Source organism: Pristiophorus japonicus, chromosome 11 (genome assembly GCF_044704955.1).
Source record: "Pristiophorus japonicus isolate sPriJap1 chromosome 11, sPriJap1.hap1, whole genome shotgun sequence".
Taxonomy (NCBI): Eukaryota; Metazoa; Chordata; class Chondrichthyes; family Pristiophoridae; genus Pristiophorus; species Pristiophorus japonicus.
In genome coordinates, this window is record NC_091987.1 from 58036106 (window position 1) to 58059710 (window position 23605).

General features: G+C 46.5%; 1 protein-coding gene across 2 annotated transcripts in view; it reads right to left on the reverse strand.

Annotated features, from left to right (window-relative positions):
* Positions 1-23605, reverse strand: part of srpx (sushi-repeat containing protein X-linked) — a 175445-nt gene that overhangs the window by 22799 nt on the left and 129041 nt on the right. For both annotated transcript variants that reach the window (XM_070892920.1, XM_070892919.1), the window contains 2 exons: positions 10040-10219; positions 1846-1979 (listed from right to left, as the gene is read on the reverse strand). In XM_070892920.1, the coding sequence (XP_070749021.1) occupies positions 1846-1979; positions 10040-10219 (314 nt within the window). The remainder of the gene's footprint in view (positions 1-1845; positions 1980-10039; positions 10220-23605) is intronic.

Genomic DNA, 23605 nt, shown 5'->3' on the forward strand with positions numbered 1-23605 from the left:
CGAGATCATCCGAAAACATAGCACCAGTTTCCACATGTACGCTGATGACACCCAGCTCTACCTCACTACCACTGCTCTCGACCCCTCCCGCGGTCTCCAAATTGTCAGACTGCTTGTCCGATATCCAGTTCTGGATTAGCAGAAATTTTCTCCGATTAAATATTGGGAAGACCGAAGCCATTTTTTTAGCTCCCTGCCACAAACTCTGTTCTCTAGCCAATTACGCCAACCCTCTGCCTAACATTTGTCTGAGGCTGAACCACACTGTTCGCAACCTTGGGGGCAAAATTGCCCCTTTTTATAGCCGTTAGCTCCTCTGGGGAGGAAGACAGTTTTTGCCCGGGGGAGGGGGACGCTACCGCCTCCCGGGAAATTGCCTGGGAGTTTGCGGATGCGCTGCAACGGCAGCCTGTTCCTCGCTGTTAGCTCACCGGGCCGCCGTGCAACCGGCGAAGACGCCATCGCCATGTGCGACGACCCCTCAGCGGCCCTCGCGGGGAAAATTGCCCTCTGGGCTGCGAGGCTGGTGCAGGTGGATATCAACGCCAGCTTTGCAGGTTGCGAAGCTGGCAGACATCCACTTGCGGGGCTGTGATTAAAGAGAAGTCCGCCAGCGCGCCGGGCCACAATCTTTTTTTGTGGGCCGACTCTCAGATCGGCTCGATGACGGGAGCCCCATCGTGAAGCCCAGCACTCTGTCTTGGGTGCCGGGCTGCTGGCTCGGTCGTACGATGTCCTGGTGGCCCAGTGGAGGCCATCAGGGCCCTCTCCTTTAAGCGATGGGGAGGGGCGTTGAAGTCAGTCAGTGTTACGCGGAGCATCAGCGTAGCACTTGACTTCCTGCCCCAGTAGCGCCCCAGTTACCGCCCCCAAAGGAAATGGAGCGTGGGAGATTGCGTTTCGCTTCCTTTCAGGGGCGATAATGGCAATTCCTCGCCGGGCGGTAATAGTCCCGGCCCGGAAGGTGACCGCTCCCAATTTGGGCACAGGGCAATTTCACCCCCCCCAAGTATCATAATTGACCCTGAAATGAGCTTCAAACCACATACCCGCAAGCATAATTAAGAACGCCTATTTCCACCTCCATGACATCGCCCGTCTCCGTCCTTGCCTCAGATCATCCGCTGCTGAAACCCTCATCCATTCCTTTGTTACCTCTAGACTTGACTCTTGCAACGCACTCCTGGCTGGCCTCCCACATTCTACCCTACGTAATCCTGAGGTCATTCAAAACTCGGCTGCCCATGTCCTAACTTGCACCAAGTCCTGTTCACCCATCTGCTCGCTGACCTACATGGGCTCCCAGTTAAGCAACATCTCAATTTCAAAATTCTCAACCTTGTTTTCAAATCCCTCCATGGCCTCACCCTCCCTATCTCTCTTATCTCCTTCAGCCCCACAACCGCCCCAAGATGTCTGCGCTCTTCTAATTCTGCCCCCTTGAGCATCCCAGATTATAATCGCTCAACCATCGGTGGCTGTGCCTTCAGTTGCCTAGGCCCTAAGCTCTGGAATTCCCTGTCTAAACCTCATCACCTCTCTATCTCTCTCTTCCTTTAAGATGCTCCTTCAAACCTAACTCTTTTACCAAGCTTTTGGTCACCTGCCCCAATTTCTCCTGATGCGGCTGGGTGTCAAATTTTTTGTCTTATAATGTAGCGCCTTGAGACGCTTTATTATATTAAAGGTGCTATATAAATACAAGTTTTTGTTAATGAAACACACATTGCACCAAAAAAAATCCTCCCAATCAAAGGTCAAACTTTGCGATAAAACGTTTGATATTCTTAGTTACTGTGCATTGTTGGTAGTTATAGCATTGCTGGTTTTAGAAGATAACATTACCTGAATTATTCCTAGCTGGAATCTGTAGTAGTGATTGGCAGCAGAAGGAGTAGATATGATCAGCAATCGACGCTTCTCATAGAACTGTTCCAATAGTGCTGCAGCTGTACTAACACCCACATTAATGTTCATGGCTGAAATTTAAAAAGGGACCATGTATATGATTTAAAGGTGCACTACAAAAAATACACAAACTACAACCGTGATAGATGACATAAGTATCTTATAAGGCACAATATAGAAAATAAATATTAAGTATTTGTTATTAAGTATCCTGGAGGTAGGTACCTGGCATTCAGCAGCAGTAGTGAGGGGAGGGGTAATCAGTGGGGGGTGCCGAGACTGAAGATGTCGCCCATGCCGAGTTCCTCTCCTTTGCACCTCCATCCATTGCCAGCCATTCTTTGCCCTTCCGCCCACCCCCCCATCTCCCGTAACTGCTGAAGACCCATGCTCCTAATAATGGGAACGGTTTAGCTCAATCTACTAGTTCAAGCTATAAGCTACCCACACAAAGCACATTGCCCATCCACTGGCTCAGTATGTTCTGGTTTTACTGTGCTCTTTTCAACAGCTGGAACTTTATCTGACTCCTGCACTCTTCTGCCATCAGGACTGTGCTGCTCTGCTGGATGACATGCAGGTCTCGGCTGCTGTGACCCTGCTCTGTCACTCAATCTCTTCCAGCCCAAAGTGTCATTCCACACCTGATCCAAAGCAAAAAACTACAGATACTGGAATTCAAACAAAAATAGAAAATGCTAGACACCCTCAGCAGGTCAGGTAACATCTATGGAGAGAACAGAAGAATTAACAGTTCGAATGTTTTGACGGTGTCTGCAGCCGAAACGTTAATTCCACCATTCCCCATCTGCTGCTGTTAACTACTCAGTTTCTGGTCCGCACTCTCGTGCACCGCTGGCTTCTCAGCTTTACTGTGCTGCTGTGTTGGGTCCTGGGAAAAAAAAAATTTCTCCTGAGCTGAAGCTCATTTCTCTGCTGTATTGTCATCTTCACTTTCACCTCCACAGCTGCATTTTACTGAGACTGTTCTCTGCGGGACTGGGCCAATCTGCCAGCTGGCTTTCTCCTGTCTCCAGTTTCTGCTCCTCCATTTGGACTTGCCATTATACTGAGCTGGCTCTGGTCCAATCATGTTGGTTCCTATCCTGCTTTGGATTCTGCTCCAAAGGTGCTGAATGATCACTGCTTTGCAGCCATCTGCTCTTCCCATGGCCACTGACTCTGCTCTACTCATCCTTCAGAGCGCACTCAGTTGTTTAAGCCCATTTGTTCTGGAATTCCCTCCCTAAACTCTTTTGCCTCTCCACTTCATTCTCCTTCTTTAACGCCTTCCTTAAACCCCATCTCTTTGGCCAAACTTTTGCTCACCCCTCCTAATCTCCTCTTCATTGAGTCAGTATCCATACTTTTAATTAGAACTCTGTGAAGGCCTTTGGGGCTTTTTTTCTACATTAAAGACACTATATAAATACAAATTGTTGTTCTCGTTGTTTTGGAGCATTGGGAAATGTTCTGGGATTTAGCAGTGAACGAGGAAGATTCCTTAGCTTTGCTAACATTTCTGAGAAGGGTTTCACACTATTGGGGAATTGAGATTTGGAGCTCTGGGAAAGTCTTAGTAGCAAAACAAGTGACGCTAAGGTTCTGCAGTGGTTGGGGAATCCTATGGTTCAGTGCTACAGGAGGGAGTGAGCTGCAGCAGCTCGAAGCATGGGGGTGGTGATGGGATTTGACAGCATTAGGCAGGTAAATCTGGGGTTTGTCAGAACTTGGAATGTACGGTGTGGTAGCATGAGGGGAGGGTCCAAGTGTTTGGTAGCAATGGTGGGGGAACGAATTTGGAAAGAGGTATGTGAGAGATCTCCCCAGAGACACGGAAGTTCTTTTGATGGGTTCTTGGAAAATAATTCAATTATTGTTTACAGACAATCACAGTAAATAAATATACAGCTACTTTAGCAAAAGGAAATTGGATTTATACACAGCCCATAGCACAGAGCAATTATGTAAGAACTTTGAAGTTAAAATTAAGCATGTGATCATAGTATAAATCTGAAACTTTACCTAAAATGTTTTAATGAATTCCACTTGTGTCTGGTGTGCTCTGAATGGCTAGGCTTGCAATCAATTTATAGAATTTTCCTCAGATAAAAGCCCTAAAATTAATTGTTTACGTTATCAGGTTTTTTACAAAAATTACCTCATACTTTTCTACCATGCTGCAAGGAATGGGACTTAAAAACTGCTTGTGCTGGCAGGGGTACGGTCGCATAGTGGTTATGTTACTGGACTAATAATCCAGAAGCCCGGACTAATAATCCAGAGATACAAATTCAAATCCACCATGTCAGCTGGGAGATTAAAATTCAATTAAATAAATCTGGAATTTAAAAAAAAACTAGCATTAGTAATGGTGAAACTACCGGATTGTTGTAAAAACCCAACGGGTTCATGATACTCTTTAAGGAAGGAAACTTGCCGTCCCTACTTGGTCTGGCCTATTTGTGACTCCAGACCCACAGCAATGTGGTTGACTCTTAACGGCCCTCTGAAATGCACCAAAGTTGCACCAAACCGCTACAACAAAGTCAGCACTGTGGGAGTACCTTCACCACAAAGACTGCAGCGGTTCAAGGTGGCGGCTTACCACCACCTTCTCAAGGGCAATCGGGATGACCAATACATGCTGGCCCTGCCAGCGACAATCACATCCCTGAATAAAGAAAAAAAAACACAGGCTTATTCTATTCCTCTCTCTGAAGTAAAAATTAGGATGAAAATTTTACCTGAATACTAAAAATGTATTCTCTAGCTATTTTTCAAATAATGTGAAAAATTAAAGCTCAGAAATCCTGTTGCAGCATGAGCAGAGTCTTCTGGTTGTATACTAAGAGAATTACAAATGCAAATTCTTTCTTTCATTTTTATCCTAATGCATGTTGTGAAATTCTGAAATCTGCACATGCTCAGACTGCGGCATCCAGGAAAATCGAGGCACAGAATGATAGCTGCAGGATAAGAACATAAGAAATAGGAGCAGGAGTAGGTCATATGGCCTCTCGAGCCTGCTCCGCCATTTAATACGATTATGGTTGATCCGATCATGGACTCGGGTCCACTTCCCTGCCCGCTCTCCATAGCCTTTATTCTCGCACATCATGGTTGTTGGCCAGCTGCTGTATCTCCTGTGCTTTCTCCATCCACCACCTGTTCTTTAGGTCCCGGGTTTTTTGTTGGACCTCAGCCGTCTGTAATGCTGCTTTGCTGCTCCCGCGTTGGGTTGTTGTTTAAGGCTCAGAGATGCAATGCGCTTGCGATCTTTTAGCTCTTGGATCTCCTGATCATTCTCATCAAACCAGTCCTAGTGTTTCCTGGTGGAGTAATCGAGCATCTCTTTGCAGGCATTGGTTATGGAGACCTAGAAGGCAGACCAAGTGCTGTGGGCATTCTGCGTCTCGGGGTTGTCAAGGTACGCCAGGTTAGTTGTGAGGCGCTGGCTGTATAGGGCTCTCTTAGCTGGGTCCTTAAGTGCTCCGGCATTGACTTTTTTGTGGCCCTGCTTCTGCTGCCCCCTCCTTCCAACCAGCCCTTATACACGGCCTTCTTCGACCTTACAAAGGCCTTTGACACTGTCAACCGCGAAGGTCTATGGAGCGTCCTCCTCTGTTTCAGATGCCCCCAAAAGTTCGTCACCATCCTCCGCCTGCTCCACGATGACATACAGGCAGTGATCCTAACCAACGGATCCACCACAGATCCAATCCACGTCCGGACCGGGGTCAAACAGGGCTGCGTCATCATCCCAACCCTCTTAATCTTTCTCGCTGCCATGCCCTACCTCACAGTCAACAAGCTCCCCGCTGGAGTGGAACTAAACTATAGAACCAGTGGGAACCTGTTCAACCTTCGCCATCTTCAGGCCAGATCCAAGACCACCCCAACCTCTGTCGTCGAGTTACAGCACGCAGACGATGCCTGCGTCTGCACACATACAGAGGCTGAACTCCAGGACATAGTTGACGTATTTACTGAGGTGTATGAAAGCATGGGCCTTACGCTAAACATCCGTAAGACAAAGGTCCTCCAACAGCCTGTCCTCACCGCACAGCACTGCCTCACAGTCATCAAGATCCACGGCGCGGCCCTGGACAACGTGGACCACTTCCCTCATCTCGGGAGCCTCTTATCAACAAGAGCAGGCATTGACGGTGAGATCAAACACCGCCTCCAGTGCGCCAGTGCAGCCTTTGGCCGCCTGAGGAAAAGAGTGTTTGAAGACCAGGCCCTCAAAACTGCCACCAAACTCATGGTCTACTGGGCTGTAGTAATACCTGCCCTCCTGTATGGCTCAGAGACATGGACCATTTACAGTAGACACCTCAAGTTGCTGGAGAAATATCACCAACGATGTCTCTGCAAGATCCTACAAATCCCCTGGGAGGACAGGCGCACCAAGATCAGCGTCCTCATTCAGGCTAACATCCCCAGTATTGAAGCACTGACCACACTCGATCAGCTCCGCTGGGCAGGCCACATAGTTCCCATATCAGATACGAGACTCCGAAAGCAAGTGCTCTACTCAGAGCTCCTTCATGGCAAACGAGCCAAAGGTGGGCAGCGGAAATGCTACAAGGACACCCTCAAAGCCTCCCTTGACAACTGGGAGTCCCTGGCCCAAGACCACCCTAAGTGGAGGAAGTGCATCCGAGAGAGCGCTGAGCACCTCAAGTCTCAACGCCGAGAGCATGCAGAAATCAAGCGCAGGCAGCGGAAGGAGCGTGCGACAAACTAGTCCCACTCACCCCTTCCCTCAACGACTATCTGTTCCACCTGTGACTCTCGTATTGGACTGTTCAGCCACCAAAGAACTCACTTCAGGAGTGGAAGCAAGTGGCAGGGACTGCCTATGCTGATGATGATTCCCTTATCGTTTAAGAAACTGTCTATTTCTTATTTAAATTTATTCAATGTCCCAGCTTCCACAGCTCTCTGAGGCAGCGAATTCCACAGATCCACAACCCTCAGAGAAGAAATTTCTCCTCATCTCGGTTTTAAATGGGCGGCCCCTTATTCTAAGATCGTGCCCTCTAGTTCTCGTCTCCCCTATCAGTGGAAACATCCTCTCTGCATCCACCTTGTCAAGCCCCCTCATAATCTTATACGTTTCGATAAGATCACCTCTCATTCTTCTGAATTCCAATGAGTAGAGGCCCAACCTACACAACCTTTCCTCATAAGTGAACCCCCTCATCTCTGGAATCAACCTTGTGAACCTTCTCTGAACTGCCTCCAAAGCAAGTATATCCTTTCGTAAATATGGAAACCCAAAACTGCATGCAGTATTACAGGTGTGGCTTCACCAATACCCTATATAACCGTAGCAAGACTTTCCTGCTTTTATACTCCATCCCCTTTGCAATAGAGGCCAAGATTCCATTGGCCTTCCTGATCACTTGCTGTACCTGCATACTAACCTTTTGTGTTTCATGCACAAGTGCCCCCAGGTCCTGCTGTACTGCAGCACTTTGCAATCTTTCTCCATTTAAATAATAACTTGCTCTTTATTTTTTTTTGCCAAAGTGCATGACCTCACACTTTCCAACATTATACTCCATCTGCCAAATTTTTACTCACTCACTGAGCCTGTCTATGTCCTTTTGCAGATTTTTTGGGTCCTCCTCACACATTGCTTTTCCTCCCATCTTTGTATCGTCAGCAAACTTCGCTACATTACACTCGGTCCCTTCTTCCAGGTCGTTAATATAGATTGTAAATAGTTGGGGTCCCAGCACCCCACTGGTTACTGATTGCTAACCCGAGAATTAACTATTTATCCCAACTCTCTGTTTTCTGTTAGTTAGCCAATCCTCTATCCATGCTAATATATTACCCCCAACCCCGTGAACTTTTATCTTGTGCAGTAACCTTTTATGTGGCACCTTGTCAAATGCCTTCTGGAAATCCAAATACACCACATCTACTGGTTCCCCTTTTCCACCCTGTTCGTTACATCTTCAAAGAATTCCAGCAAATTTGTCAAACGTGACTTCCCCTTCATAAATCCATGCTGACTCTACCTGAACGAATTTTGCTTTTCCAAATGTCCTGCTACTGCTTCTTTAATAATGGACTCCAACATTTTCCCAACCACAGATATCAGGCTAACTGGTCTATAGTTTTCTGCTTTTTGTCTGCCTCCTTTTTTAAATAGAGGCGTTACATTTGCAGTTTTCCTATCTGCTGGGACTTCCCCAGAATCCAGGGAGTTTTGGTAAATTACAACCAATGCATCCACAATCTCTGCTGCTACTTCTCTTAAGACCCTAGGATGCAAGCCATCAGGTCCAGGGGATTATCTGCCTTAGTCCCATTACTGAGTACCACCTCCTTAGTGATTGTGATTGTGTTAAGTTCCTCCCCCCCATAGCCCCTTGAAACTCCACTGTTGGAATATTGTTAGTGTCCTCTATCGTAAAGACTGATACAAAATATTTGTTCAGAGTTTCTGCCATCTCCATGTTCCCCATTACTAATTCCCTGGTCTCGTCCTCTAAGGGACCAACATTTACTCTAGCCACTCGTTTCCTTTTTATATACCTATATACCAAAGTCAGAATAACGATTTTTAATTCAAAAATCCCGCCAAAAATTTTAAAATAGCAGATTATGTTAATAAATTCACCATTAGTCAAAGATTTCCAAACACGTTTTAATTCCTTTTGTCTTCTGTTTTTATATTTCGTGCTAGTTTACTTTCATAGTCTATCTTCCCTTTCTTAATCATTTTTTTAGTCATTCTTTGCTGGCTTTTAAACACTTCCCAATCGTCTGTCCTCCCACTAGTTTTGGCCACATTGTATGCCCTTATTTTTAATTGGATACCATCCTTTATTTCTTTAGTTAGCCACGAATGGCTATCTTTTCTCTTACACCCTTTCCCCCTCACTGGAATATATTTTTCTTGAGAGTTGTGAAATATCTCCTTAAATGTGCACCACTGTTCATCAATCTTTTTTCCCAGTCCACTTTAGCCACTCTGCCCTCATACTTTCATTGTCTCCTTTATCTAAGCTTAGTACGCTGGTTAGAGATCCAACTTTCTCACCCTCCATCTGAATTTGAAATTCAATCATGCTATGATCACTCATTCCAAGGGAATCATTTACTAGGAGATTGTTTATTAATACCTTTCAAATCCTAATAAAGATACTCGAAGATTATTTTTAAAAAAAGACAATTTTATGGTTAAATTTAATCACATGTTGCTCTGGACAACATTTATCACTTAACCAACACCACCAAAACAGATCAACTGATTATTTACCTGTTTGCCTGATTGTATATAAATTGGCTGTCGCGTAGCCTACAAAAATAGAGTGGGGACACTTCAAAAAGTAATTAATTGGCTGTGAGTCGCTTTGGGATGGCCCGAGGCCATGTAAGTCACTAATTTAATGCAAGTTCTTTCTCTTTTGAAAGATGTACTTTTTTCATTTCATTATCTGACAAACCATTTGGACATTTAGAAAATTTAGTTTGAGAAGAATTGCAGCTGAAAGGATAGAATTATTTTTGAGCAATTTGGCAGAGTTTCAGGTCTGGTAGAGTTTTATCAGTCTGAATAGTTAGAACTATGACGTGATTATTTACTTTAGCCTATCAAAAATGTGATGTCACCAGTGTGACACTAGAGTCTGGTGGACATATTTTAATATATTGCTTACGGATCAGCTGTGGTATTGGTCAGAAGTTGAGTTATTTTATACGTGCAGGAGCATTGTATTATTCTGCTTCTAAAGTGTAGTAGTGTGTTCCTGAAAGACTACGATATAATTGAAACAAATGTTTGGATCAATTGCCAATCAGACTGAGATTATTTCTTTTTAAGGAAAAAGTCTAGTTATTATTAATTAAATACTAGCTCAAAGATCAGTCATATTTTAATGGTTGTTTGGTGAAAGAACTGTAAAGATTGGAATATGTTTAATTTTAATCAACAGTTAAGAAGCACACAGCATCTTAAGATTGTTTTGTAGATTAATGTACTGTTTTTATTATATGCTAGACAGGAACAAGTATACGTGTACATATATACACACATACACATACAGAACTAGTTACAATTTTGATTCCTACAAGAACTTAAATAGCAGCTCTCCAATACACTTACGTGCACAGACTGGCACAGCCCCTGACCAGATATTGTTGGACTGACAGACAGTTGCTTTGCTTCCTTGCAATTCATAGCCGCCTATACAAAAAAATTCACAGGTTGCCCCGTAGTTATCCCCATCACTGGTGCATCTTATGTAGCCATTTTCTGATGGATTGAGCTTCCCACAGCGTCTAACTGGGAACAAAAGTCATTCAAATTACAGTTATCATAGAAATACAATGCATTATTTTTCACTGGTTTTAGAATCTTTAGAATACAAATAGCTATGTGGATAACGTATTTGCAATAACTTAGCGTCCTGGAACAAATTTGTGTTATGCTAGCGATGTCAGTGTACGGCCATGGGCAGCGTGGAGGCCCCGACCTGCGAGAGACCACCAGCAGCAGGTCGGGGCCATAAAAGGAGCGGCGGCCATGGGCAGCGTGGAGGCCCCGACCTGCGAGAGACCACCAGCAGCAGGTCGGGGCCATGGGCAGCGTGGAGGCCCCGACCTGCGAGAGACCACCAGCAGCAGGTCGGGGCCATAAAAGGAGCGGCGGCCATGGGCAGCGTGGCGGCCATGCCACTGCAAGGTACAGCGCGAGCTGGTGCAGGAGGGCGACGGCAGCGAAGAGGGCGACTGGATTGGACATCATCAAGATCCAGGTCACTGATTGGAGCGTGGGCAGGTACAGCAGGAGCGGCAAGGTCGGGACGAAGGAGCGGCGAGTGATCGTAGAGCGACGTGATCGGGGCCAGGAGAGGCGTGAGTTCGGGGCCAGAAGAGGCGAGGGCCCAGGGGCAGCACGGGCCAGTCCACAATACGATATGTGTGCGCACTATTGCCATGCAGCAGAGCAGGTCTCCAGTCGCCACTGGGTCAGGACCGAGTTCAGTCAAGCCCATGTGGTGGCTGGTGTGCAACGGCAACCACATATTAAAAAAATCCACGCACAGGAATCTTCCACCCTTTAATATGTAGTTCAGGACCTGGAATATTAGGTCCTTCATTGAAACACCTGTGAACTCATCCTTTTTTGGCGTTGAATCAAGTCATCCTCGTTTCGAGGGACTGCCTATGATGATGACCAATGCTTTGTCATGATTTCATAGACTTCTGTTTCTCAGTTTTGAAAGTAAATTAAAGTTTTGAATATTTGAAGTGCAATCATAAGAACGTAAGAAATAGGAGCAGGAGTAGGCCATATTGCCCCTTGAGCCTGCTCCGTATTCAATAAGATCATGGCTAATCTTTTACCTCGACTCCACTTTCCTGCCATATCCCTTGATTCCCTTTGTGTCCAAACATTTTAGCGCAATTCTGAGGGATCAGACAGATGAGCATTAAGCCAATGTCTTGCCTTCCTGTTCAGGTGGACGTAAAAGATTCCATGGCACTATCAAAAAGCGTAGAGGAGTTCTCCCAGTGTTCTGGCCAGTATTTATCAACACCGGCAAAACTGGTTATTTATTTTACTGTTTGTGCGACCTTGCCGTGTGCAAATTGACTGCTGCATTTTTCCCAAAAGACAATAGTGACCGCACTTTTAAAAAGCTATTCATTTGCCATGAAGTGTTTTGAGATGTCCTGAAGATGCAAAATGTGCAAGTTTTTTCTTTATTCTTTCTTTAATATCCTGGAAAGCTTGACAGAAAGCTGCTATTCATATTTCCACTTGGTTGATGCTGACTGGTTCTATTAGGAAGCTTAATAAAAAGAAGTAACCATCAAAAATGCATTTATTAAATGAACTTTGCTTTCAAATGAATTATAAAGGGAAATATATATTAAACATAAAGGGAACATGAGTCAATCCTCTAAAATAATGAAGGAACTTAACAATGCCGATTAAGTGTGTGCCATTTCTCTTCACCTCTGGCAAGCTATCAGTGCTGGACTCAATATAGGTCAGGTACCCAACCCCTTTATTAAAATGAGACTAAACTGAAAATCATGGCAACAGTCTTGGTAAAGATAAAAGGAGAGATTTTCTGTTTCAGCTGTGAGCTGGACTGAAGAAAGGCTGAAAAAAATAGATAGAGGTTGAAAAGGAGTTTTCAACTGAATGAAAGATTTTAGGAAGGTTATAGTGAATTTCCCGCTGATTGGAAAACCAGTAAAAGGGGCATAGACTAAAGATTATCACTAGAAGAACAACTTAGACTATTGATTGAAACATTTAAAACCAAACTTACGGTAATACATAAATACAAATTATCCCCAAAACCTAATTTCACAAATTCATTTTGATAAAACTTTAAGAAATGCTGAAAAAATCTTAACGAAAGCACAATATTAAAAAGGTTCATTGCTACCAAAAGAAATCCAAAGCCTGTACGACTTTAAGGGATCTACTCAAAATAGGCTTTGTAGGGGAAAAGTGCGATCACAGTGTATAAACTGGGACGTCAGATGTTTATTTGGATATTGTTGCATATAATCTGAAGGTTTAATCAGGCTACAACAAAAAATATGTGCAAGCTACCTAGCACGCAAAAAGTAACTGGATGGAAATCACGCGTGGATGCCAACTGTGTTTAAGGCTTCATCCCCCAATTTTGCGATCCTTGTCATCTGTACAATCAGTACATTAACCTGTTAGGTTGCAAGTACTTATCACATTTTCTAATAATCAAGTAGTGAAAATTACAGTGCCCCACAGTTAACCTACAATTACATTTTCAATACCTAGACAGGAGATAGATACTGGTATGACCATATCAGAAAATTTCATATTCCCCTGAAATTGCTGGCCACTATTGTGCAATCACCAATGGTTTACACTGACAGTAATTTCTAGATTATAATGTAGGATGCAAAATTAAATAAGTATCTTGGGCTTTGTCTTTGTAGAACCTTTCTTTGGAAGATTAAATGGGTGGGCAAAATTCATGATATGGTAGATTGTAATGGGTCTGTGGAAGGAACAGGCTTGATGGGCCAAATGGCATTTTCACATTTCATGCTTTTTTTGAGTTCTGAAAGGTGACATTGTAGTACAATTTTTTATATATAATAATTGAAGCCCATATTGGAGAAGATTCATCTATCTATTTTTAATGTATATGTGGTAACCCCTGGCCCGTTCTCCTCTGTGCACATGCAGGGTTTTAAATAGCTCCCTCAGCATTAATTGCTGCTCAACTGCCTAATTGGCCCCATAGCATTGGCCAGCACACTGTGCAGGCCAGAGCTCACAGAATTTGTACATACAGCTTGTAATAGCAATGTCGGGTGTTAACGAGCATACGAAAATGCTCTCAGAAACCTTTAGTAACCCATTGTTAACCGTTGAATAGCACACTCAACAGCAACTTCCAGATTTAGCAAATTGGTTACATTACAACAATGACAACACTTCAAAGTATTTAATTGTCTGTAAAGTGCTTTGGGACTTTGAGGTCGTGAAAGACATCATATCAATGCAAGTTCGTTCTTCTCTTTCTTTTATATAGCCTTGGCCAGTTACTTTTCTTGGCATATCATTTCCAATTTCTCAACACTCAGGAACCAATACAGCACTCATTGATCTCTGTGCTTATGCTTAAACCCTCACTTTAATTCATAAACAGCTATCTACCTGACTCTTAAAAATGTTAATTGACATATTATTTGTTTTTGCTGGGAACCTATTCCAGACATTCAGCTTGAAAAATTTTATATTAGATCTTCTAGATTTGTGCTCACGGGCCAAATTAAAGACCCTGGTTCAATCGCATTAATCACATCTTTCTGCAATAAAAATATAATGGTAACTATATTTCTGCACTTTTTTGACAGACATGTGTCTGTCCAGCCCCCCACCACCCCCATACTGCAGTTTTTTGACAGGCATGCGACAAGCTCTGCCCTGTCAAGCTGCACCGAATCATTCCCTCCATGTGGTGCCAAGAAGCAGGACCAGGGGCCCCGACTCTCTTCCACCGCTGGTTCACAAGGACTCACTAGGCCCAGACTCTCTCTCGCCCGCCGCCTCTCTTCCCCCCGCACCCCACCTCTCTATCCGCTGCTCCGATCCCTCTCGGGGGACCGAGGACAGTGGCCATAGGGCCGAGGGGGGGGAGAGGGCTGGGCGTGGGGGAAAGTCAGAGAGGCTGGGGGGCGGTGAAGTCAGAGAGGCTGGGGAGGGGAGAGGAGAAGAGGCTGGGTGAGGGAGACACGGATGGTGGGGGGTAGGTGGAGAGACACGGGGGGGGGGGTGCTTGGGGCGAGACAGGGGCGGGGCTTGGGGGGAGACATTGGCGGGGCTTGGGGGGGAGACAGGGGCGGGGCTTGGGGGGGAGACAGGGACGGGGCTTGGGGGGGGGGGAAGACAGGGGCGGGGCCTGGGGGGGAGACAGGGGCGGGGCCTGGGGGGGGAGACAGGAGCGGGGCCTGGGGAGGGAGACAAGGGCGGGGGCTGGGGAGGGAGACAGGGGCAGGGCCTGGGGGGGGGGGAAGACAGTGGCGGGGCCTGGGGGGGGAGACAGGGGCGGGGCCTGGGGGGGGGAGACAGAGGCGGGGCCTGGGGGGAGACAAGGGTGGGGGCTGGGGGGGGGGGGGGGAGGACAAGGGCGGGGGCTGGGGGGGAGACAGGGGCAGGGCCTGGGGGGGGGGGGGGGGAGACAGTGGCGGGGCCTGGGGGGGGGAGACAGGGGCGGGGCCGGGGGAGAGACAGGGGCTGGGCGGGGGAGAGACAGGGGTGGGGCGGGGGGGAGACAGGGGCGGGGGGGGGAGACCGGGGCGGGGCGGGGGGGAGACAGGGGCGGGGCGGGGGGGAGACAGGGGCGGGGCGGGGGGGAGACAGGGGCGGGGGAGACAGGGGCGGGGCGGGGGGAGACAGGGGCGGGGCGGGGGGAGACAGGGGCGGGGCTGGGGGAGACAGGGGCGGGGCGGGGGGGAGACGGGCGCGGCGGGTGGACTGGAGGAGGGGATGGGGGAGACACTGGTAGTGGGGAGGGGGGAGACACTGGTGGTGGGGGGGGGGGGAGACACTGGTGGTGGGGAGGGGGGGAGAGACGGGTGAGGGTGGAGGGGGAGATGGGTGAGGGGTGGAGGGGGAGACGGGTGAGGGGTGGAGGGGGAGACGGGTGAAGGGGAGACGGGTGACGGGTGACGGGTGACGGGTGACGGGTGACGGGTGACGGGTGACGGGTGACGGGTGACGGGTGAAGGGGGAGACGGGTGAAGGGGTGAAGGGGGAGACGGGTGAGGGGTGAAGGGAGAGACGGGTGAGGGGTGGATACCGTTTTGGATACTGTTGGGGGAGATGATTTACCAGGGGAAGGCACCAGCAGTCAGGTTCATGGCACCATGGGTGGCTCTGCTGCACAGAAGGGCGGGAAAAAGAGTGGGAGAGCTATAGTGATCGGGGACTCTATTGTAAGTGGAATAGATAGGAGTTTCTGCGGCAGCAATCGAGACTCCAGGATGGTATGTTGCCTCCCTGGTGCAAGGGTCAAGGATGTCTTGGAGCGGCTGCAGAGCATTTTGGAGAGGGAGGGTGAACAGCCAGTTGTCGTGGTACATGTAAGTACCAACGATATAGGTAAGAAGCGGGATGAGGTCCTACAAGCTGAATTTAGGAAGCTAGGAGTTAAATTAAAAAGTAGAACCTCAAAGGTAGTAATCTCTGGATTGCTACCAGTGCCATGTGCTAATCAGAGTAGAGGGAGCAGGATAGTTAGAATAAACACATGGCTTGAGCAGTGGTGCAAGAGGGAGGGATTCAAATTTCTGGGACATTGGAACCAGTTCTGGGGGAAGTGGGACCTGTACAAAAAGGGACGGTCTGCACTTGGGCAGGACTGGAACTGATGTCCGAGGGGTAACATTTGCGAATGCAGTTCGGGAGTGTTTAAACTAATATGGCAGGGAGATGGGAACCTATGCAGCGAGACAGGGCGAAGTAATATAGAGTCCGAAACAGATGGTAGAAAAGTAAAAAGCAATAGTGGAAGGCCGAGTAAACAAAGGCAAGAAACAAAAAGGGCCACACTACATCATAATTCTAAAACGACAAAGGATGTTAAAAAAACAAGCCTGAAGGCTTTGTGTCTTAATGCAAGGAGTATCCGTAATAAGGTGGATGATTATCTATGCAAATAGATGTTAACAGATATGATGTGATTGGGATTACAGAGACGTGGCTCCAGGATGATCAGGGCTGGGAACTCAACATCCATGGGTATTCAACATTCAGGAAGGATAGAATAAAAAGAAAAGGAGGTGGGGTGGCATTGCTGGTTAAAGAGGAGATTAATGCAATAATTAGGAAGGACATTAGCTTGGATGATGTGGAATCTATATGGGTAGAGCTGCAGAACATCAAAGGGCAAAAAACGTTAGTGGGAGTTGTGTACAGACCTCCAAACAGTAGTAGTGATGTTGGGGAGGGCATCAAACAGGAAATTAGGGGTGCATGCAATAAAGGTGCAGCAGTTACCATGGGTGACTTTAATATGCATAGAGATTGGGCTAGCCAAACTGGAAGCAATACGGTGGCGGAGGATTTTCTGGAGTACATAAGGGATAGTTTTCGAGACCAATATGTCGAGGAACCAACTAGGGGGGAGGTCATCTTAGACTGGGTGTTGTGTAATGAGAGAGGATTAATTAGCAATCTCGTTGTGCGAGGCCCCTTGGGGAATATGGTGGAATTCTGCATTAGGATGGAGAATGAAACAGTTAATTCAGAGACCATGGTCCAGAACTTAAAGAAGGGTAACTTTGAAGGTATGAGGCGTGAATTGGCTAGGATAGATTGGCGAATGATACTTAAGGGGTTGACAATGGATGGGCAATGGCAGAAATTTAGAGACCGCATGGATGAACTACAACAATTGTACATCCCTGTCTGGCGTAAAAATAAAAAAGGGAAGGTGGCTCAACCGTGGCTATCAAGGGAAGTCAGGGATAGTATTAAAGCCAAGGAAGTGGCATACAAATTGGCCAGAAATAGCAGTGAACCCGGGGACTGGGAGAAATTTAGAACTCAGCAGAGGAGGACAAAGGGTTTGATTAGGGCAGGGAAAATGGAGTACGAGAAGAAGCTTGCAGGGAACATTAAGATGGACTGCAAAAGTTTCTATAGATATGTAAAGAGAAAAAGGTTAGTAAAGACAAACGTAGGTCCCCTGCAGTCAGACTCAGGGGAAGTCATAACGGGGAACAAAGAAATGGCTGACCAATTGAACAAGTACTTTGGTTCGGTATTCACTAAGGAGGACACAAACAACCTTCCGGATATAAAAGGGGTCAGAGGGTCTAGTAAGAAGGAGGAACTGAAGGAAATCCTTATTAGTCAGGAAATTATGTTGGGGGAAATTGATGGGATTGAAGGCCGATAAATTCGCAGAGCCTGATGGTCTGCATCCCAGAGTACTTAAGGAGGTGGCCTTGGAAATAGCGGATGCATTGACAGTCATTTTGCAACATTCCATAGACTCTGGATCAGTTCCTATGGAGTGGAGGGTAGCCAATGTAACCCCACTTTTTAAAAAAGGAGGGAGAGAAAATAGGGAATTATAGACCGGTCAGCCTGACATCGGTAGTGGGTAAAATGATGGAATCAATTATTAAGGATGTCATAGCAGTGCATTTGGAAAGAGGTGACATGTGAAAGGGAAATCATGCTTGACAAATCTTCTGGAATTTTTTGAGGATGTTTCCAGTAGAGTGGACAAGGGAGAACCAGCTGATGTGATGTATTTGGACTTTCAGAAGGCTTTCGACAAGGTCCCACACAAGAGATTAATGTGCAAAGTTAAAGCACATGGGATTGGGGGTAGTGTGCTGACATGAATTGAGAACTGGTTGGCAGACAGGAAGAAAAGAGTAGGAGTAAATGGGTACTTTTCAGAATGGCAGGCAGTGACTAGTGGGGTACCGCAAGGTACCACAGAAAGTTGTTGAGGCCAATTCACTAAATATATTCAAAAAGGAGTTAGATGAGGTCCTTACTACTAGGGGGATCAAGGGGTATGGCGAGAAAGCAGGAATGGGGTACTGAAGTTGAATGTTCAGCCATGAACTCATTGAATGGCGGTGCAGGCTAGAAGGGCCGAATGGCCGACTCCTGCACCTATTTTCTATGTTTCTATGTTCTGTGCTGGGGCCCCAGCTGTTTACACTGTACATTAATGATTTAGACGAGGGGATTAAATGCAGTATCTCCAAATTTGCGGATGACACTAAGTTGGGTGGCAGTGTGAGCTGCGAGGAGGTTGCTATGAGGCTGCAGAGCGACTTGGATAGGTTAGGTGAGTGGGCAAATGCATGGCAGATGAAGTATAATGTGGATAAATGTGAGGTTATCTACTTTGGTGGTAAAAACAGAGAGACAGACTATTATCTGAATGGTGACAGATTAGGAAAAGGGGAGGTGCAACGAGACCTGGGTGTCATGGTACATCAGTCATTGAAGGTTGGCATGCAGGTACAGCAGGCGGTTAAGAAAGCAAATGGCATGTTGACCTTCATAGCGAGGGGATTTGAGTACAGGGGCAGGGAGGTGTTACTACAGTTGTACAGGGCCTTGGTGAGGCCACACCTGGAGTATTGTGTACAGTTTTGGTCTCCTAACTTGAGGAAGGACATTCTTGCTGTTGAGGGAGTGCAGCGAAGGTTCACCAGACTGATTTCCGGGATGGCAGGACTGACATATCAAGAAAGACTGGATCAACTGGGCTTGTATTCACTGGAGTTCAGAAGAATGAGAGGGGATCTCATAGAAATGTTCAAAATTCTGACGGGTTTAGACAGGTTAGATGCAGGAAGAATGTTCCCAATGTTGGGGAAGTCCAGAACCAAGGGTCACAGTCTAAGGATAAAGGGTAAGCCATTTAGGACCGAGATGAGAAGAAATTTCTTTACCCAGAGAGTGGTGAATCTGTGGAATTCTCTACCACAGAAAGTTGTTGAGGCCAATTCACTAAATATATTCAAAAAGGAGTTAGATGTAGTCCTTACTACTAGGGGGATCAAGGGGTATGGCAAGAAAGCAGGAATGGGGTACTGAAGTTGCATGTTCAGCCATGAACTCATTGAATGTTGGTGCAGGCTCGAAAGGCCGAAAGGCCTACTCCTGCACCTATTTTCTATGTTTCTATGGAGGGGGAGAGACGGGTGGGGGTGGAGGGGGAGAGACGGGCGGGGAGACACGGGTGGGGGGCGCGGCGAGAGACACGGATGGGGGGCTAGTGACACGGGTGCGGTGGAGGGGGGGTGGAAACACGAGTGGGGGATGTGGGCGGGAGAGAGAGTCACCGGTGGGAGGGGGGGGGGGGGGAAGAGACACGGGTGAGGGGGCGGGGGTGGGGGAGACACAGGTGAGGGGGGGGGGGGGAAGAGACACGGGTGGGGGAGAGAGACACGGGTGGGGGGGGCGAGAGATACAGGTGGCGGGGGGTCGAGAGACATGGGTTGGGGGGGGGGGCGAGAGACACGGGTGGGGGGGGGCGAGAGACATGGGTGGGGAGTGGCGAGAGACACGGGTGGGTGATGTGGGGGGGAGAGACACGGGTGGGGGATGTGGGGGGGAGAGACACGGGTGGGGGATGTGGGGGGGAGAGACACAGGTGGGGGATGTGGGGGGGAGAGACACGGGTGGGGGATGTCGGGGGGAGAGACACGGGTGGGGGATGTGGGGGGGAGAGACATGGGTGCGGGTGAGAATGAAGGGGAGAGAGGGAACTCAGGGAAGATGGATCACATTTTTCCAACCCCCTAGAAGGGACATCGTTGGAATAGATGATATCCAGAAGTCTCGACACTGTCACTATTCACTTCATACCCAATAAACCAGTTAACAATCCGTACACAATGTCTGCTCCATCTATGGTGGTGTGATGGGGGGGGGGCGGAATGCACTTTCGCTGAAGTAAGGCAATTTGGCTGGGGGAGGCATGCACGGACTGGGTTAAGGCAGTTCGGCTCGGGAGGGATGTACTTCGACTAGGGTGAGGCACTTCGGCTGGGGGAGGCATACACTTGGACTGGGGTACAGGACTTTGGCTGACCCTTGCTGTCTTTTCTGAGGAGCTCGGTCCTCTGTCACTTCAGTAAGTCAAAGTGGATCGAGTTACAATTTGCCAAGTCAGTGAGACCTTGGGATGAGTGGTTCCGGTTACACATTCCTGTGAAACTTCAGGGTGTGGCTTATCTTCCAAGAGGACCAATCATAAACAAAGGGTGGAGCATGGTGGCCATTTTTGCAGTACAAATAAGCATGTCCTTAAAACACTTGCATCTTGCCTTTTATCATTCTCTTTTCTTCAATTAATAACGAGTTGGGGTCTGTGAGTTGCTCTTCATAACCCAAGACCTTGAATCATCTTTGCAAATCTTTCTCATCCTTCCCAATACAGTAATGTACTGTTGAAGATCGAGAGCCTAAATTGCATGTACGGTTGCAAAAATGAGCTTACCAATGACCTTATTTCAACTTCGTTAGATGCCCATGAGATTTCAATGACATGTTTGAGTGCTGGATGTATAGAGCATTTTAACAAGCCTCGATGAGCATTTTTTGTAAATTACAATGGCTTATTTTGCAAAGAATGGATTACATTGCGTTCATCGACACCCCAGAGACCAAAACATAATGATGATTTTTAGTATTAAAATCAAACGACTATAGTTACCAAGATCAGAAGTCATCTTGGATGCTTACTCTTGCCAAAAGCTACAAATTTCAGAAAAAAACCCACTCTGTCTCAATGTTATTCTTTTTGAGGTGCATTTAACATTGATGATTTAATTCATACTGACAATAGCTGTTCAATCAATAAGCATTGCTGAATTTACCTGACACAATTCAAATGATTTCAGTACGAATAAAACATGAAAGTGGGACTTCCTGATCCTTCTGTATTTTGGGGTTTTAAGCATAAGGTGCAAGTAAAGGAAATTCATGGTATCAAAAACCTGCTTAAAAATCACTAAATTTAATATAGCATATTATGGCCTAGCCGAAAATGGTAATTTTACACCAAAATTACGCTGCGCTACCGTTTTTAGGACTAACTTTCGGCCTTTACGTCTGCGCCATCAGTAAAGTTGGCGTTGCACGAAGATTTCGACAACTTTAGTCATACTTACCGCTGCTGGCAGGGCTGCACCGATAGGCTTGACCCTGTCGGTACTCTGGGCGCAGTGTACGGGTCGGGAGAGTGCTGAAAGTACAACGGTAACGCAATCCGTGGTGTTGCACGCCATTTCACATCGGCACACCTCTCCCTGGCAGTACTTGAAAACGTTGCCGCAAAGAGGATCCCGCCGACTGAGTTTTCGCCGCAGAGGGTCAAATCGCGGAGAAAACCCGGTCGCAAAATCGGCGAAAATCCAGCCCGTATACACGTTTACATGAGGCTTGATTTATTGCCTGTTCCTTGTCCATGAGCAGAAAATCTAGATAGTGTTACTTGTTTGACAGGCAGTGAATGAATTATTGAAACTATGTGGCATGAATTAGCATAGCTCCACGATTTCAAAATTTTAATTGTCAAATTAAAAATCTATATTTTCTTATTTATAACAAAATGGAAATAATGTTTCCCCACATACTCTGATATGAAGCACATGGCTTATAAATCCTTCAATATAACTTGCTCTTCGACATGATTCTTAGATACATGTTATGGGCAGGGTCTTCTAGAAATCACTGAAATCATGGGCCCAAATTTTCCCAGGAGTTGCTCCGTTTTTTTTGGAGCAACTTGATTTTTCTGGAGTATCTTAAAAATCCCCATTCTGCACATTTAATTTGTGCCAGTGCAAGTGAGTTAGTTAGGATTTTTTTTAGTTTAGTTTTTTTTTTCCAAAAGGGGGCGTTACCAGCCACCTATGCCCATTTTGGCCATTTAAGCCAGTTTGCACAGCTAATAGTTGTTCCAAACTAATTAGGCCAGCGTATGTGGCCACTTGTGGCCGCACAGAAAACTCTTGCGGAGAGTTAAGAAATCAGCGCAGGTAACCAGAGATGGCGGGGGGTGGGGGGGGGGAAGAAGGGAAGTGAGAGAACCTTGCAAAGCACTAAACACCTTCACAACATTCAAGAAGCATAAAAACCATCAATAATAAATAAAAAATAAAACTTAAGTCCTACTTTCCTAACTCGGCCTGGGAAGTCAGTGGGTCGACTCCAACTCCTCTACGACTCCGACTCTCTCTCTCGAGGATTCTCCGAGGACTTCTCTCCGACGACTTCCAGGACTTCTCTCCGACGACGTCTCTCCCCGAGGACTCTCCGGCTGGGGGCAGGAGCTACTGAAGCATGCGCGAAACCTCCAGTGCGCATGCGTTGAGCTGCCGGCACTGTTTTTCGCCCAGGGCCCTAGCTCCGCCCCCTAATGGACAGACCACGTCGTGCCAAACCATGGGAGAAGCCACAGAACGGCAGAATCCGGGGAGATCGTTTTGGCGCCATTTTCACCCTCGGAAGTCGGTGCATCTCCGATGAGTGTGCCGAAAAAAACGGGCGGGCCAAATTTGGGCCCATATAAGTAGATTTTTACCCAAATCTCAATTTATTTCTGTTCTATTACTGTATTGGTAGTGATGCCCCTCTAGTTATATGGAAAAATCCCACTCTCAAGACTTGAGCACACAATCTAGGTTGACACTTCAGTGCAGTATTGAGGGAGTTCTGCATTGTTGGAGGTGCCATCTTTTGGATGAGATGTTAAACCGAGGCCCTGTCTGCCCACTCAGGTAGATGTAAAAGAGCTCATGGCACTATTTTTAAGAAGAGCAGCGGAGTTTTCCCTGATGTCCTGGCCAATATTTATCTTTGAATCAACATCACTAAAACAGATTATCTCAGTGCTGTTTTCGGGACTTTGCTGTCCGTAAATTGGCTGCCGTATTTCCCTAAATTATAACATTGACGACATTTCAAAAGCACTTCATTGACTGTAAAGATGAAAAGGAATTTATATTCTTCAACTAAAAGCTACCAGTGATATGTCGATTAACTAATGCAAAAAGTAAATGGGATTGAAAGTTACCAAAATAAACATGGATCTAGATATTCAAATACTCCATGGTGCACAATGGATCCTGTCCTGCTGCAACCAAAGAAATAGCACCTGTGGAAAACAACTAGCCCGGACTTAAACTGGAGATGTGGGGTGTGGGGATGAATATTCTGGCGTTTCGCTTGTTTTTGTGTGGAAGTGGAAGTGGAAGTGGAAGTGGATGGGGGGGGGGGCGGGGGGGTGGGGGAAAGAGAATTGAAAAGTACATTTTGCAGAACATTCCCTCGGAAGGTTAAATAAGTGGGGTGCAGGTCCAATACAGGACGAACCATACATTGTGGAAAAACAAAAGCTGTGTCCAAAGGCCTTTTCTTTAGACATTTTTTTGGTTGATACAATCAGTTGAGGATAAGTAAGCTTTGCCGTGCAAACAATTCATATCCAATGTAAAGTCAAGCTTGGAGTTAATCTTGTTTATGATTTGATATAAATATAAAATAAATATCTTGTGTATAATCATTATATAATGTTCCTACATAGAACTGTAAGAGACCACTGTGCTCTCTGCAGGGCACAGGTCCAGTCTCAGCTGAGCAGCAAGTGCTGAATGGTGGGTATGTACC